The 17,432-nt window shown below is 41.3% G+C and overlaps 1 protein-coding gene, 1 long non-coding RNA gene and 2 other non-coding genes across 7 annotated transcripts; 1 reads left to right on the top strand and 3 right to left on the bottom strand.

Moving 5' to 3' along the window:
- Positions 1 to 138: 138 nt before the first annotated feature.
- On the bottom strand, positions 139 to 5,127 carry RPL21 (ribosomal protein L21). Of its 2 annotated transcripts, none has more exons than XM_052812616.1 (6): positions 4,988 to 5,127; positions 3,824 to 3,902; positions 3,148 to 3,209; positions 1,961 to 2,073; positions 1,155 to 1,305; positions 139 to 277 (listed from the first exon to the last, which is right to left on the bottom strand). In XM_052812616.1, exons 2-6 carry the CDS (start codon positions 3,888 to 3,890, stop codon positions 188 to 190), a joined length of 483 nt encoding a protein of 160 aa, XP_052668576.1. In that variant the 5' UTR covers positions 3,891 to 3,902; positions 4,988 to 5,127; the 3' UTR covers positions 139 to 187. The 2 variants fall into 2 exon arrangements, with proteins under 2 accessions (XP_052668576.1, XP_052668577.1); XM_052812617.1 differs by having other exon boundaries at positions 5,031 to 5,054.
- Positions 1,767 to 1,899, bottom strand: LOC128153610 (small nucleolar RNA SNORA27). The gene has a single exon (XR_008239022.1). It is a non-coding gene; the product is annotated as a small nucleolar RNA SNORA27 (small nucleolar RNA).
- On the bottom strand, positions 2,287 to 2,361 carry LOC128153616 (small nucleolar RNA SNORD102). Its single transcript, XR_008239028.1, has one exon. It is a non-coding gene; the product is annotated as a small nucleolar RNA SNORD102 (small nucleolar RNA).
- Positions 5,128 to 5,671: 544 nt separating the features above from the next.
- Positions 5,672 to 17,112, top strand: LOC128153340 (uncharacterized). Of its 3 annotated transcripts, none has more exons than XR_008238934.1 (3): positions 5,672 to 6,693; positions 12,122 to 12,206; positions 16,996 to 17,112. It is a non-coding gene; the product is annotated as an uncharacterized LOC128153340 (long non-coding RNA). The 3 variants fall into 3 exon arrangements; XR_008238932.1 differs by lacking the exon at positions 16,996 to 17,112 and adding an exon at positions 14,386 to 14,972; XR_008238933.1 differs by lacking the exon at positions 16,996 to 17,112 and adding an exon at positions 13,635 to 14,086.
- Positions 17,113 to 17,432: the final 320 nt, after the last annotated feature.

The raw sequence follows: 17,432 nt of genomic DNA, 5'->3' as shown, positions 1-17,432 counted from the left end.
TGACTAAACTGATCAACAAAAGCTGCAGATTATTTAAATGACCAAACACCATGCAAGGCAAGTTAAATAAAGTTCAATAAAATAAAAGTTTTCTAAAGCATCTGTTCCAAAAAACCAAAGGAATCGGCCACAATCACATACACTTGTCCAAAACCAGATCTTTAATTTACTTCTTTTTAAACATGCATTATGCCATGAATTCATAGGGAATTGGCTCCAGCAGCTCTGGATCCTTTCCATTAGTTCTCACAAAGTGTGCTTCTCTGGGTGGAGCAGGCTGTAAACAGGAGAAAAAAAAAAAAAAAAAAGAAAACTCATGGCACTAAACTCAAAAGCAACCTTACAGAAAATTCATTTTGGCAACCATTTAACACATTATTATATAAACATTACAGTAATTTTACCATTCCTAGTCTCTTCAAAATTTGATTCAAAGAATAGCAGCAAGAAAACGATCTGCTAGAAAGTGTGCTTGACTTTCATTGCTGAATGAAAAAAACAACACTTTACCCTCTGCAATTTACTAATCCAAATTATCATGAAATGACATACCCTAGGGTTCCAGAAGCAGCAGCCATTATCTCCTCTCTAAAGTCTATTTATCAATTCTTTTCTTAAAGGGTTACAACAGAAACTGTCACAGCCAAATTCAACTAAACCAAGACAACACTGATCCTAGAAATCAGCCAGAGCTTCTGCTGCAGATCAGCAACAGAACAGGAAGCATCCGTCCCTTTGTTCACAGCCAAGGCTAAAACTTCCATTCAGGAACAGTGCAGTTCTGTTCAGGCACCAAATGTATCAGACAGCTCAGGTGCAGGCACACCGATGCTGCCACTCTACCAAAAAAAAAAAAAAAAAAAAAAAAAAAAGCAGCAACCTGCCACAAAAGGATTGCGAACCCAAGTGAGGGTGGTGGCATCAGACACCTCCAACACAATCTGCCAAAGACCTGGATTTTTCAGAATGCTGTAAACAGCTTCATTCATGTGGGGTGGGATTTTTTGGTTTTGTTTTTCAAAGACAGACAGAAAGAGCTCAGTTTACAGCATAACACTGTTTTGGAAGAGAACGTTTTACTGAACTGGTTTGGTTCTAGCTGGTTTTTTTGGTGAACTGAATCAACAATGTGTCAACTACAATAAAAATATTACCTGACGTTTCAGTTGAACCCAAATGCCTTTTTCTTTTGCTTCCTTTTTCTTCTTTTCATTCTCCTTCACACGCTGCAGAAAGCTGTCTCTGCTCTTGGAATGTTTAATATGCTCAATACGCACATTAATTCTCTTGGCAAGAATCTTGCCCCTAAGAAAGAAAATCAGTTTTTAATCTACTGCCCTTGAAAAAAAGGCTACTTCAAAGCTAGTTTTATGGCCCTTACATGAGTAACTCCATAACCTCAATTACAGATAAGTTTTCTTTAAGGGGCAGTCAGTCAAAATACACTGCTGCAGGTGCAAATCAGATATAACTTATATAACTGAAATCTTATTAATATATAACAATGTGCTGACAATTTCGGATCAAGATTGTGGAGAACACATAATTTTAACCTTGTAACATACAAGCAAAGAATTGTATTACCACTGTACTCCAGTCCAGTTCCTGGAAAAAAGCCCAACTTGTCCTTTTCTGACTGAACTGTATAAAATCCAGCTGGATACAGCTACAAATTAATATTTAAAAAGGGCTTCAGTACCAATGTAAAAGTTGGCTGAAAATCCCCATTAGGTAATGTCACTTTAAGTGCTGCTCAGGAAAATAAAAACTGTTTCCTCTGACAGGATCCAAGTCAAACGACCATCATTTGCTTGGGTTATAAAAAGGATATACAATTTACCCACCTTGAATGACCAATCAAGACAATAACTGTCTAACTGGCAAAGTGAAAGGAGGGTGCAATTACACAGATCAACTTTCCCAAATACAAAGTTTCAATACACGGAATTTCATTACTTACTTAACCTGCTTGTTAACAATAATGCCCACGGCGTGCTGAGTAACATTATATACCCTTCCAGTCTTGCCATGGTAACACTTGTGGGGCATACCTTTTTGAACAGTACCCATACCCTGTTAAGAGGTAAAACAAGAATAAAGTGTAAACTTTAACTTGGGGGAAGGGGAAGCAACATCAAGGACTTCTCTTTCAGAAGCTGTTTAAAGTACACATTTCAAATTACTTGAGATTGATTTAAAAATACTCCTATTTTATTCATACATTAGAATTTATAACCATGCATTTTTTATCTGGAGACTACCAAACTTTGCTATGACAATTCTGGTTGCTTTCAGTGTCGGTGAAATGATCGATCACTTTGCTTTCAGCAAGCAATCACAGGAGACAATCATCATCAAGCTCCAGTGTGTCAAGAAGTGTTAATTCTGAACAGTACAGTTCTCAGAGTCAAACAACAAACAAGCAAATTACACACCATCTTCTGTGTGATTGTTACAAAACCCCTGCATTTCAAATGAAACTAAAGGATTCAATGAATTAAGAACTTAATTTTGAAAGTAGTTGATTTTAAAGGACAAGTTCTAGAAAATACCAAGTGATGGGAAATGCTGCTTCACTTTTTCCCCCCTGTACAATATATATAATGTATCCTTACATTTACTTCTTGGTTTCTAGTTTTAATGTGGCCTCGCAATCACCATCCCTGTACACATTTATTTTAAGTATAGTCCTACCATGATACAGAGACAGAGACGTAACTATCAGCTACACCACCATAAACTACGGCTCTTCTGAATAGCAGGTGCAAGTCAGGCAAAACAGAACATCTACTAAAATGACAGCTGGGATTCCTACGAAAGTAGTGCTAGCAGGCACCATACAGCAACCCAAGTATTAGATCTGGCATCTTTCACTCACTTTTTTCAGCTGAACACACAGGAACGAAGCACAGTTAAATATATTATTTTTGTACATATATGTAAAAACCCACATAAAACAGCATGTGACACTGAAGCATTACTATTGGCTCAGTAGCATCGCCATTCCAGTATTGCTTCAAAAGTGAGCAGTGGGTATTTGCGCTGACACACACGACCCAAGTAACAAAAAAGACTATCTCAAGAAACTGAACACCGAAAAGGATTACACTGCTTTAGCTTTTAATTATGTAGCATCATAGAAAGTACCTTGATATCAACTATATCACCCTTCTTGTAGATGCGCATATAGGTAGCCAGAGGGACAACTCCTGTTAAGAAATACAAATTTGGATATTTATGAAGCCCAAAATTTCACACACAAAACGGGGTGGGAACACAGATTATGCATTTGATAAAGTTTTTTTAAATACCTCAAATTTAAATTCAATTTCAAAAACATAAAACTGAGAATCAAACTATCTTTTTTTTAAAGCTGTAATTACCTCTTCACACACTCCCAGTTTTAAGAAAATCCAGCTAACTCAGGAAAAATTACAGCTTTAATCTTGCTCCTAATGCAGAAGTTGAAAAGGCATTAAACTATTTACTACTTCATTGTGAACACAGCTGTTACCACTGCTTGTTGCCAAGAGGCAAACAACTACATTTTAAGTGAGTGTAACTGTTGAAATATTTTCTTCACCTTCAAATTAATTTTCAAGCACTGACAGAATTAGCATTGTTACTACTGTCAAGCAATCAGAATACCAACGCATAAGCCGTAAGAACTGAGAGTTTACCTGCACATCATTCTACAGTTTTTAGCCCAAGTTGTCAGAAATCCTTTGACACAAACCATTGTTTTACACATGATACTTAGGGACTGCTGACATCCAACAGCTCAGTAACTTAACAAAGTGTTCTTACCATAAGGTACACTCACCATGCTTGCGGAACGGCCTTGAGAACATATAACGTGTCCCCCTCCTCTTTCCCTTTGTGTTCGTCATTTTGGCGGATTACTGTAAAAATGAATGCAAATTATTCAGAGCTACTAGTTCATTCACTAGAAGTTTGACTGATGGCATTTTCAGACATTTCAGAAAAATCAAGTCTTTGAGGCTATTTAGAATGACACCGCTTCCAAATTGCTGGGTCAATTCGAGCATGTTATTAGCTTAGACATTCATAGAAAGCAGTATTTATAGGACCACAGGGTAACTGAGATTAGAATGGATGCTATCAAGTCACCTAGCTCAAACTCCTGCTTAAAACAAGGTCTACTATGAGATCAGACCAGGTTGCTCAGGGCTTTCTCCAGTCAGGTCATGAAACCCTTCAAGCATGGAGACAGACTACTGCACAGCCTCCCTGGGCAGCCTGTTTGGAGGCCTAGCTGTTCCCAGGACAAAAAACTGGGATTTTTCCCTGCCCCTTACGTGCAGTCTGAGCTTCTCATTTTTACTTAAGTAGCTGTCTCGTGCTCCTGCCACATATCCCTGTCAAGCACCAAAATCCGTCTTCTTGATCATGGTGCTGTTAGGTGCCTCCCAAAAACATCTCTGCTCCAGGTCGACTATGCCCAGTTCCCTCAGCCTCTCCTCACAAGGCACCCAAAAGACAAGATCTCCACTACCAGATTTATCGCCCGCTATCGCACCTTACACAAGGCGCACACGCCCCGCCGGCCGACGAGGAACGCCAGCTACCGGGCCCGTTAGCGAAGCCGGAGCCCCCGCCGTACCCGGCGGTCCCCATCCCCGGGCCTACCCCGGGGAGCTGCCCCAGCCGCCCGGCCTGCGCAGGACCGCTCCTCAACCCCCGATATCCCGCCGACGGCCGCGGGGCTAACCGGGCCCGCCGCCACGTACCGCCGACTCGGCGGAGGCCCACTCCTCCGCACCTGCACCCGCCGCTGGCCTCGGCGGCCCCCCTCCATCCCTCAGCAACCTCCCGGCCCGGCGCCACGCACCGCGGCCTGCAGGCCGCGGCCTCCTCGCTCCCTCAGTCTCCCGCCCCAGCAAGGCCCTGCCGCCCCTAGCCAGAGCCGGCGGCCGCCCGCCTCCCCCGCCCGCCTTCCCGCCGCCACCCGGAGCCGCGGAAGCACCTGAGGCCGGCGAGCGGGGCTGGGCGAGCCTCCCCGTGCGTGCCTACAAAATGGCGGCCGGGGACGAAAAGGGAGAGGCGGTGCCGCGGCCGCACTTAACAGCGGGGCCTTGGCGGAGCTGCCCGCGCCGCGCCTGAGAGAAAGTCCCGGGGAGGCGCCCGCCCGCCTGCCTGTCCGCCTGCGTGAGGTAAATCTCCGGAAGGAAGCCTTTGTATGCCGATTCTGATAAATAACGACGGAACTACGCCGGCAGAAGTTTGAGCCTTTCGCTACAGGAGGGATAAATGCCGGGTTTTTTTTCATGGGTGTGCCGTGAGAGGGGGGTAGGAGAGGTTTGACAGCGGGGGTGGCGGGGGAGCGGGAAAACGAGGCAGGTGTCCGTCAGGGATCCTGAGGAGGGAGTTCTGTGGTGGAGTGGCCGGCCCGCCGTCCATAAGGAATTATGTTTGCTGATGTAAAATATAAGCAGCCAAGAAGTTGTTTTACGACATTAAGGAAGTGCACCGAAATTTAAATTTGCGGTAATGTGAGCCTTCCGATACTGTGTGTCAGTCACGGCTGCCTGACTGGAGATCCAGGTAATCCTGGGCAGGAAGGCATGGTGGGAGAAGCAAACCAACAGCAGACGCAAAGAGGCTGCTCAGGTTTGGGGTTTCTTAGTATTGTAATGGGGTTTCTTCTTATTATAGTGCCGTAGTTTCCAATTTCTGTGGCAGATGTTTCCACAAAGATAAATAACGTACGGATTCTCAACAAAGAGCCTTTATGTGGCCACAGGTTGCATCAGCTGTGTGGTGCCTGAAAATGAAGCGGACTGGTGAGCCGCTTCCAGAGCTGACGGCGTGACTCATTGTGTTTGTGCATCGTCAGTGTTAGAGCAGACAGGAATCATCATGGGAAGCTGATTGCAGGCAGGAGTGAGTCAAAAGAGGGCCTCCTTCCCCTGAGCTAGACGTGCAGGGACAGTTCAAAACTTGTCTCAGCGAGAAGTTGCCCTACTGCAGGAATTTTTGTTTTGAATGAAAGAAGCACTTATTTATTTAGGGGAGGCATGATTACTTAAAGCGGCATATAAAAACATATTTGATCCTCTGACTAACTTCACAGTTATTCTAATGTTGTCTTGCAAAACTTAAGCCCTTTCTGTCATCATTTTAAAGCTAGTTTAATATTTATGGATCACAAGAATGGATATGGAGGATTAAATACACTATCAGGTTCTGCCTGCGAAGCTAGTTGACGGGGCATGTTATGACAGACAGAGGCCCTGTCTCCACACGAAATCTCTTGGAGTAAAGTGTTATATTTAGAAAAAACGTGTCTGTATTCCAGCTCTGCACCATGAAAAATCTAGAGTTTAGAGCACCCGATATCTACACAGAGAAAAACTGTATATTTTAATATGCATTCAGCCTAGCTACCATGAAACTTTTCCAAGCGTAAAGATAGTTATGAGCCTGAACAGCTCTTAGGTGAGGAAGCATATTGGCAACAGATAGAGAGATTTCAGGGAGGGTATCAAGCAAAGTAAAGATGGGCAGCCACATCCTAAAAGGCATTATTGAATAAAGGAAGATAGGCATTTTCAGTGAGCTGAACACCTTACTCTTGCCAGTGATTTACATAGAGGGCAAATCTCAACATCGAGCAGGAAGGAACGGGGAAGAAACTCCACATGTTGAAACTCATGTCCACATACAGAGCATGTAAGTGTAATCCATAAGGGAGCAGTAACTGTGAACTTAATTGAACTCTGCTTTATTTGGAGCCAAGAAAGACATCAGGATTTGCTACGTTTTTTTCCTGAATAAATTGCATGAGAGGTTTATTTGAAATTTCAGTAATGTTTTTATTCATAAAATTTACCTTAATTAGCACATTCCCAGGATCCTTCTTTAGCTCCACATTTCAAAGAAACAATCATGTTTCACAGCTTGTCTCCATTGAATCATTCACTGAGCACGCTGTCTGGGTCTGATCCAGAAGTCCATCAGTCCATCCTATCTACCAACATTTGATACACCGTCTCCCAAAATTGTGGCCTACCGAGCACTTACAAGACTGCAGAGCCTTGGTACGTTGCTCACAGAAGGATTTCTTAATAATGGCTGTCTCCAGCAGACAAAGGTGCACAGGTTGTGGGGTGAGTTCTGGCCTGGAAACGAGCTAGCAGCCAAGCAGATGTGGGGGAGACCTGCAGCCTTACATTTCAGACTGCAAGGTGCTCCCCTTACTGCCCTGCCTCCTGCCCTCAGAAACCCAGCCTAAACTGCTCTTCCTTGATCAAACTGCAGTTGTAGGATCCAGACTCCAACTTCTCCTAGGCTATAGAGCAAACACCACATATGGTTCTGCTTCAGAAACAGTACATCCCCAAGAGTGGGGTGAGCGCAAGTGGCAACACCCAGCTTAAGGTGAAGATCTAAAACCCTGTGAAGGTCCCAGGCTGGTGCTCCACCCATTAATGTACTCTGGAAATCTCACTACACCATGGTAGACTGTGTTTCCCTCCTACTCTCCCTGCTTGGAGGTAGAGCAAGACAGGGAAAGCAGCTTCAATGGGAGCCAATTCAAAAGTTGCTGGGGAAAGGAGCTTGAAAGGGAGGGCTCATTAGAAGTCGGAGGAGTGGGGACTAGATAAACATCACTTTGTTTTCCAGAGTGTACCATGCCAAAACCCCCTGATTTCCAGTCCCCAAGCTCCCATCGTCAGGATTCTGATATCTTCTCTGGGAGAGCCCCATTTTGTTTCTGACACTTCTCTGCAGCATCTGTCTGGATAACAGCTCTCTCTAAAGAATAAATGTGCTATGACGATTCTGCACATGGGGTTGTCAGGAATCCTTCACTGAAATTTTAATGCACAGTGGGATCTGGCTCACTCCTATGCTCAGAGGACCAAGTGATACACACAGAGATCTCAAGTGTGACATTCCATTTGTGTTAGGTTATTCAGCAGGGCTGTGGAAGGAATTTAAATTAATGAGAGTCTGTAAAGGGCTTTGAGGTGAAAAATGAAAAATATTCCCCTTCAATAGGGTCTAGGTCTCCTGTGTCTCACATAATGCATTCATTACTTGAAAAAAAAGATAGCTGATTATGGCTGGAGCAAGATTTTAACAGAAATAACTGAGAATAGGTGTTAAACAAAGAGGACTGAAACCTGCAGTTCCTCTTGTGATGATGCTGCAAAACCAAGAGTAAATTGAAAATTAAGATGGTGAAGTTAATTGGTTACCCCATGGCAGGCTCCCATCCATAGAAATGCAGGATCTACCCTGCGCTTCTGATCAAAAAGTTACTGACCAGTCATCTGTGTCACCTCTTAAGTTGACCCTGTTGTTCCATTGTTCACTCTTTCCAAAAGGATCATGTTATGTGGCATCTCAGAATCATGCTTCTGTCCCCTTTCATGGTCTCTTTAGCTCCCCAATGATTCTAGCTCTAACAACCTTTTTATTTCTGGTAGTCAGTTCAACTCCTCATCCACAAAACCCATGCTGTAAATCTAAGCCGGAGCCTAGTTTCATGGGAGTTAAAATCAACAAAATTTGGGTCTGAGCAACCAACCACCTTCCAAAAATGACTGTACAAACTCCTTGAATGGGCTCACTGTGGAATCACAGAAGTGCCAGTACAGGTGGTTGTACTGAGCTGCATTGCCTGTGAGGCGTTCCATGGAGGGAGGAGTGGAAAATGATGACAGCGTGCCCTTTAGAGAAATGAAAAGGCAAAAACTGTACAGACCAAGAATTGTGATGGGGCCCAGCATGTCACACACATGGGTGAAAGTTTTTATTACGCTAATGTTACTTACACATTAATTGCTAATTCAAAATGTTACTAGATGCAGATAGATTGATACTGAACCTAAACAAATGGCCTTTTTTCATCATTATCTTGACTGCCACGTAAAATCTGAAATACTGAACAAGTTCTGTCATTCAGCTGCTTATTTGAGTAACATAGCATTCTACTTGTATATGTGCATCAGTGAATACTGCATTACTGACCATACAGAAATCATCAGGAACTTCCAAGGAAGCTGTTGTGTAACTGTGACCAGCTTCTCACCAGTACCAAATAATATAATCCATTTATCAAACTTCATTTCAAAAGCAGTTAATGTCCCTTTCCTCCTTTACTAATGGAGTGGCTTCTTAGGAAACTGGTTTCATTAATGCAGCATTTTCTCAAACTCCTTGTGTTACTACTTTTTTGAGGTCTGTACATAACCTCCCCTGAGTCCAACCCATCTAGCCAGGAACAAGCAACTCCTCATATTGTCAGCATCAGCCTCACTGTATATTTAGTTGTTTTGACTAAAGGTGATTAGCCACTTGTTGGCTGACACAGCTGGTAATTACAGATACTTTTTTCTCCTCTGTCATGAGGGAACTGAGCTGCTGCCAGCAGTAAATCTGCATAATGTGGAGATTTTTGTGGGGCTTTTCTTTTGATAACGTATTGAATATAAGTATAGAATTAATATTAAAATATATTTTAAAAAATCTGATCTTTCACAATCTCCCTTAAGCCCTTTGCTAACCCTCTTGGGAGCTATTAACTACAGTTTAAGAAATAACTGGCTTAATGATTACGAACTTACTATTTTCTCTTCATTTGTTTATGTCTGATCTTATGTGTACTTCTAGCTGGAAGAACAACAATGCTTGCCCTTCTTCTGTAATTATTTACACAGAAGAATATCCCCTCTACACCTTCATTTTACTAAGCTAAATAATCCAGGCTCTTGGAGCCTCCAGGCACATAGCAGGCTCTGTGCATTTGCTCCCATTCCCACACATCTCTCTTGAGTATCAGTGATCAGATTTGTACACAACAGTCCCAGCTAGCTTACTTACCATGCACCAATTATTTCTGAGATACTTCTGTTATTACTGAAGATGATCACAATCCACGAAACATGAAGCTGAATTTTTTGCTGGCTGTAAATGTTTCAGTGCTTGTCCTTAATCTGCTAGCTGGGAACTAGGAGACAATTTTTTAATCTAACACTCATGCAATGGCCTCTCAGTGATTTCAGTGGCACAAAGTCAGTTCGTATATACTGATGATTTTGCTCAGGCAAAACTTTGAGGGTCTTCAAAGAATCTTTGTCTGTAAGGAATAAACAGGACAGAATTGGCCTTTAATCACCTTAAAATAGATTGGCCAAAACAAAACAAATATACTGTAGGAAAAACTGCAGACGGGTGAGGGCCAGACTTAGTTGACCTTTTCCTTATCTGATTTCTAGCATGTGACCATTTTATTCACTATAAAGTATAATTTTAACAGAAGCTCAACCTATGCCGATTGGTTTTTCAAGACAGGCTTAACTTTGGAGGGCAAAGAGATTTAGCTTTAAGTAGATCTGAATACGAGCTTTGCTGCTGAAATATAATACCTGATGTAAAGTATCATATATAAGAACAGTTTATTGTAATGGCACACTGAGTTTGAACTGATAAAATCTCACTGAAACTATATTACAAAACAATTTTTTTGCTGCTAATTCTCAGGTGAGTTTGAGCCTAATTGTTGGGAGAGGTCAAATCACTGGAGGGCAGGGCTGCTATTGAGAGGGACTGAGACAGGCTGGAGAAATGGGCTGACAGGAACCTTTAAGTTCAGGACAGGCAAACACAAAGTCCTGTGCTTGGGTTGGAATAACTCCATGCAACAGGACAGGCAGAGGGCTGGCTGCAATGAAAGGGGCTTTGCTGAAAAGCACCTGAGGGTCCTGGTGGACAACAGCAATATGCCCTTGCCACAAAGTCAACTACATCCAGGACTGTATTAGGAAGAGGTTAGCCAGCAGGACAAGGGATTCTTCCCCTCCATTTGGCACTTGCGAGACCACATCTGGAGTATGCATCCTGTTCTGGGCTCCCCAGGACACAAAAGACATGGACATACTGAAGCAAGCCCAGTGGAGGGCCACCAAGATGGTCATGGGGCTGAAGCACAGGGACTTCTTCTAGGAGAAGCAGCTGAAAGAGCTGGGTTTGCTCAACTGGCAGAGGAGAAGGAAATCTTATATCTCTCTTCTGCTCTCTCATGGGAGCGTGCAGAGAAGACGGAGACAGACACCTCTAAAAGGTGCACAGTAGAAGGAGAAGAGGCAATGGACAGAAGTTAGAACATGGGAAATTTCTGACTCAAGATAATGAAAACATTTTTAATGTAAAGGTGGTCAAAAACTCAACCAGGTTGCTCAGAGAGATGGTGGAGTTCACATCCTTGAAGCTATTTAGAACACAACACGGCACTGAGCAACCTGATCTAGCTGGACCTGCTTTGAGCAGGGGATTGGACCGAAGACCTCCATAGGTGCCAGAGATTGTTTTGATTGTTATGGTGATTCAAACTTCTCAACATCAGGTGCTGTAGTTTAAAAAGGCAGCATGCCTGATGGATACAACAGCATAAAGTAAAAATGTGGGTGGAATCATTCCCTATTCTATAAATACTTTATGGCATTGTATTAGCATATTGGCATCTGAGGTAGCCATTTGCATTTCTCGTTAATTGTTCTAATCAGAGCCATTAACATAATTGTTTTTAATTGCGTACGAAATAGCAAAGAACCTTGCTGGAAGGAAAGGGCTATATAAAATATTGCTAGTTTTATTTCAAGTAAAGGAATGTTTTCTACTTAGTGTTAGCTGAATTCCAGTAAGCACAAATTTAAATTTATCTTCAAACTATGCCAAATTAAATTTGTTTTTCTGTATAAATACATAAAGACAAAGTAGAATGTTTATGATTTTAATAGTGCTACAGAATGCTCTTTTTAATAATGCATGAAGTAACCAGAGTTATTGCAACCTCAAGCACTGAGCAGATTGTAACAATCTTTCAGTGAACATTATTGTCTTACTCTAGTTCTGCGTATCTTCTGGATGCTAAAAGAAAATCCTATCCTGCCTTCATAGCCTCCTCTTGAAGGAAAAGGCAGGCAGAATCAAATACAGAAACTACAGGAGTAAAAACCACACTGTTCTCTGCATTAAAGCACTTCTCATGTGATTATAATTCCAATTATATATTCTCTCCTAGGTGCTTTAGCAGAGTTTGAATTTGTGGTCAGAAAATGTCAGCCTTCACTGAGTGATTTGCTTTTTGCAGGCCAGCCTCCTTTCCAGCTTCTGCAGTCTTACACATGCCAGTATCTTAAATGATGAACCTGAGACAGATCCCATGACATCACAAGGTACAGATGCTTTAAAATAGTTGTATTTTTTAAAAATACATGTGCTTTTATTTTCACCCTGTTTTGAACATTTTCAGTCCTGCCATCACATTTTTCAGTTTTCTAGCCTCTTGAGCGGTAAACTTGTTATAATAAACAAAAGGTGAATTTCTGAAGTAATCCTCATCACCTGAACCCAGGAACTGTGGTTACAAGGGAACTATCATATATCACAAGGCTTGCGATAAAATAATGAGAGTTGGCTACGCTCTGACAAACCCTGTCAATGAGACAACAACAGCTGCTCTGAACAAACACTACAGCCAGAAAAGAACAAATTAATGGTTAGTCAAGGAGAAGTGAAACGCAGAATTAACAAAAGATAAAACTTGACCAAGCTACAACCAACCAAGGATAAACTAGACCAACTTTCCATACGTACAGTAGGAATAATAGTGCATATTTATGGAGCAGGGTCATTGTTAAGGATCAATTCATTAATGTTTGTGAAATGCTGTGGAGTCCTTCATGGAATATGCAAAATAGTAAGTGAGCTAATTAGCATATGTGCTGCTCCATGGCAGCCGCAGCTTATCCAAGGGAGAGAGGCAGTGCAGGTGAAGGGGCAAAACAGGACAAAACAAACACAGAAGAAGTGCTGCAGGAGGAGAAGAGGAAATTAAATCACAGGGGAAATGAAAGGAGGAAATGAGGCCGTACGGGACAAAGAGGTGATGCCTGGGTTACTGCAGTATAAAGACACAGGGCACAAATCCATACGAAATGGAGCTTTATTAGTTCTGCTGCTCATGCAATAACTTGTGGTTGGTTGGTTGTTTTGGGTTGTTGGGTTTGGGGTTTTTTTGCTTTGGGTTTTTGTTTTTTTTTTTTTTTCAGAAAAAACTAAGTATAACCAGAGAAAAACAAGTATAACCAGATGGAAGTATTTAACTGACCATCTGCAAGTACAGAGGTGAACTGTGGGTCTTCCAGAGTATAAATCTTCCAAGAGAAGAAATAAAAATCATTCTACTTCTGTATTGCTGACAGAGAGCATTGTTTGAGAACTGATTGCAACATGCATTTGAACAATAGCTTTAGATCAGCGGAAGCACAAAATATTGCTCACTGTGACATATGTTTCAATTAAAACAAAAATAATTAACCACCCATTAGTGTCATGAAAAACACAGGCTATTAACAGTAAATGCTCTTTAGCAATTTTATTATCTCCACAAAGCTCTTTCCAGTATTTTTTCTACCCCTTATTGATAATTTTTTCCACTGCGTAGCTATCTGCATGGCATTTTACATATTCCTCCTCAGCTTCCTTTATATCTTGGTACTGTAGAGAACTGATTAGTGGGGGGGACTGTAATGATACAAAGACTCTTCACCTGGAGGCTGCCTGTTGTCATATTGTGCATCACTGTTGTTATTACATGACAGCTAATCCTGCTTTTGGAGAACTGCTGTGAAGATCACAAAAATACTATCTTGCTGACTGCAGCAGGAAGCTTTGCTTGGTATTCTGGTAGAGAACACTGAGAATGAAGCAGCGTCTTGCACTTCTCACCTCTAGTAATGGATTTTCCATTTTTCCAGTGTTAGAGCACTGTCACTGACTCCTGAGGTTTTCATCTAAGGAGAAACTGGAGTTACTGAGACACTGGTTTCCCTAGTGCCTGTGTCAAAGATCAAAGCCATTAATTTTTAAGGAAAGTTTCTATTATTGGAAGTATTTCATTACAATATTAAAACCCCTTATTTCTAAATATACTTATGGCCCTATTTCTCCAAAAGATTCTGTTCAGAACAACGTCAAAAAGCACACAGTTATTGTTTTTGTGCCTGGTTCACGTCCTTTCATATCGAGATCACCAAGACCCAAACTATACACATTTTTCTTGCAGAATACAATGACATCTTTCAAAAGAGTTACCATTTTATAAATGGACTCTTTTTCTAAGAACTGTAACTGTATTTTCAGTTAGAATTCTACCTGCTTTTAGGAGTCTAAAGACTTAAACAGTGGTAACAGTTTAGAAATGTCCTGTTATTTTCAACACAACTAAATTCTTATATTTTACAGTCTTATTGGACCTTTCTCTTAACCAATGTATATTTTAAGTGCTGTTGGTAGAAATTTGTATTCAGTTTAGTAGCATAAAATTTTTTATTTTCTCTTTTAACTTTTCAGATGCTGGTAATCCTTTGTGTAATAACAGGTTAATTGTTTGCCAGCTATATATATATGGCAAGATGCCCAGTATCAGCTGAGCCGTGAAAATGGAAGTATCAAAATATCCCCATGTGTGAACACTGCAAGAAACAAATATTACTCTCTGCTTAAAACAAAAACAAAAAAAAAACCCACAAACCAACAAAACCCAACACCCTTACTGAGGAAAGCTTTGGTCTTCTGAAATGAGTGCACAGGAAAAAATCATAATCAACAAATTTTACCCTGTCAGAGAACTCTCACCTAATTTATTCTGTTTACAGATTTGGTCTAATAATATTATTTCTCACACCTCTTTGTAAAATATTCTGAGATTTACTGATGAAAAGTGCTAAGGAATAAAATAATATTTATCTATTGTACAATTGTAATATCATGATTTTTATAATTTGTATAGTTTTCTGTGATAATAATTTATTAATGTCTTGCTTATGATTACAACTAAGACTGAATTTTTTTCTTTGGAACCTACGAATAAAATGTATCACTTGTTTAACAACTTGCTCAGATCCTCCCATATCTAGTTAGTCTACCACCACCCCCCGTCATGGCTCCCAGAGAGCATGTACAACTGTTATGAAAATAGTTGTATTTTCTGGAAATGTATCCTCAACATAATTTACAAAGATTAATCTACTAATATAGATGTTTAACTACCTGTCAGTCAGTACAAGATGGTTTGATATAACATGACTTTCCAAATATATTTCCTGTTTGTCTCTTCTGTTCCCAAGGATCCAATTTCACTCACATAGTGCATTAAGATTCCACTTCTATATAATCTGATGCAGCTTCAGGTTTTCTTGGAATTATGAAATACAAGTTGGGGAAAATTTCTTTTATGTCTTACTCTCTATTACCTCATAGCATGAATCCTGCAACACCCACTGCCCACAAATGTGCATTTCCATAGCAAGGCTGGTTAATATATCATGAGAATGGTGGATGACCTTCACTGGGCTATGTGTCAATAAAAATACAGATGGTGAATTCAGATGGTTTTCTTGCAAGTAACAACCCCCCCCCCCGCTATTATGTCTGGATCCAAATTTAAGAGTTTCCAGAACAAGTAAATAGGTATATATACGCAAAGCAACCTGTTCTGACCTCAGATCTGACTCTGCTATGAGCAGAAAGTTGGACTAGAGATCTCCAGAGGTCCCGTCCAACCTGAATTATCCTATGGTCCTATTATGCTATGATCTTGCAGCCGTACTGTATACTAGTCCAACAACAGATGTGATATGTCTGCATTCAGATACTGCAGCAATAGTCTGACTAGTTGGTGGTTTGACTGGTTAGCGGAGGGGTAAATAGATTCATGGGACCAATTCTCTTGTCAAGCAACATTAATAAAAACCTGACATGCCCCAGACTCGCCAAACCCATCTGTAGTCACAGATAGATGATACAGGCACAAACATACCTGTACCATGCCTACTCTTCAGTTTCTAAAGCCAGCCTACCCACACACACCAGAGTAAGCTGGGCGCCTGCCAAACCACAAGATTATGAAACAAGGAGAGGCGCAAGATGAGCAGCAGCAGTTCACACTTGTTATATTTTCTCTTTGCTCCTCTGTGTCTCTTGGTGCCTCTGCACATTTGGAGTGTAAGTTCTTCAGAACATAGAATGGGGTTTTCTCTTAATGTTTTACGTAGTGACTAAGGAGGCAAAGTGCTCTGGCCTCTGCCTTGTGTTTCTAGGTGTTATGGTAATTCAAATACTATGTAATAACAACAACTACATGCTCTGAGGGACTTTCAGGGCAGGGAATTAATTCTATCTGTTCAACTACTGTACTTCTGTAAGAAAACCATCTATTCTTTAGCTGAAGCCCTTAGGAGATACTGGATGTGCCATTTCTCTTGGCAGCATATTCCAACCATTAATGTCCTCCACCGTTAAAAAATGTGCATAATTTCTAATTTGAATTTGTTTGATTTCAGTTTCTAGGTATTTTTCTTGTTACACCTCTCACTGTGCAAGATTAAAGATCACTGTAGCCACCTTCCAGTCTTTTTTCTGATAAGCCAAACAGATTGTGCTCTTTAAGTCTCTCCATGCAAAGAATTTCCTCCAGCCTCAAATAATTTCTCAGCATTCTTTTGACAACAAGGACACCAGAGGCTAACACAGTATTACCAAAAAAATCTCACCAATGCCATCTGTGGAAGGGAAACAATGTCTCTTCCTACTTGCCACATCCCTGGTTATATAGTCAAGGATTCCATTATTTGCTTATACCATAGCATTAGACTGGAAATTAATTTTTGCTGTCCTGGCCACTGTCAACTCTTAATTTCTTTTCAGTCACTGCTCTCCACAACACAGTCCCTCATCTCTGCAGACGTGACCTGCTCACTGTATTTTCAAGTAACTCTACTTATGCCTATACTGAAACACAATGTATCTGAATGGGATGAATTTACCAAACAATACAGATTTTATGATAACCCCAGCCTGAATTTAATTTCCCATTTAGCCACTCTTTTTGTTTTCACAGCACATCAGTTTTGCTTTCTCACTGCTGAAAATACTAATACATGTATTTGTTTTTCTCCATAGTAGGATCCTTGTGCTCTCCTGCCAGCTTTCCCAAGCAACTTTACCCTTCCGAGCTGCTGTTCAGTGGATCCCACCTACCAGTTTCCTGAATAAACTGGTCTGTTCCCCTAAAGCCAGGGGCTGTAGTCTGCTGCTCTCCTTCCTCAGGCCCCACAGGATCACGAACTCCTTAGTCACTACAGCCCAGGCTTTGATTACCACATCCCCCAGTTCTTCCCTGTTAGTGAAGAGCAGATCCAGCTGCAAATCACGCCTGGTTGGTCCAGCCAGTATCAAGAAGTTATCCTCGATGCCCTTCAGAACTCTCCTCAACTGCTTGCATTCTGAGGTGTTGTGCTTGTAGCAGATGTCAGGCAGGCTGAAATTCTCCCCAAACCCAGGGTCTGTGATCAAGAGACTTCCTTGTTCCTAGTTAAAGTTCTCCTCAGCAGGTTGGC

Source organism: Harpia harpyja, chromosome 17 (genome assembly GCF_026419915.1).
Source record: "Harpia harpyja isolate bHarHar1 chromosome 17, bHarHar1 primary haplotype, whole genome shotgun sequence".
Lineage (NCBI taxonomy): Eukaryota > Metazoa > Chordata > Aves > Accipitriformes > Accipitridae > Harpia > Harpia harpyja.
Note: the sequence above shows the minus strand (reverse complement) of the source record. Positions and strands in the feature narration are given on the sequence as shown.

Bases quoted from the DNA above. Each gene is read 5' to 3' on its own strand.
- RPL21 (XM_052812616.1), bottom strand. From the start codon at position 3,890: ATGACGAACACAAAGGGAAAGAGGAGGGGGACACGTTATATGTTCTCA. The intron at 1,306-1,960 runs GTAAGTAATGAA...TTTCTTTCTTAG, and splicing joins ATTGTTAACAAGCAGGTTAA to GGGCAAGATTCTTGCCAAGA. The intron at 278-1,154 runs GTAATATTTTTA...TCCTGTTTACAG, and splicing joins GGGTTCAACTGAAACGTCAG to CCTGCTCCACCCAGAGAAGC.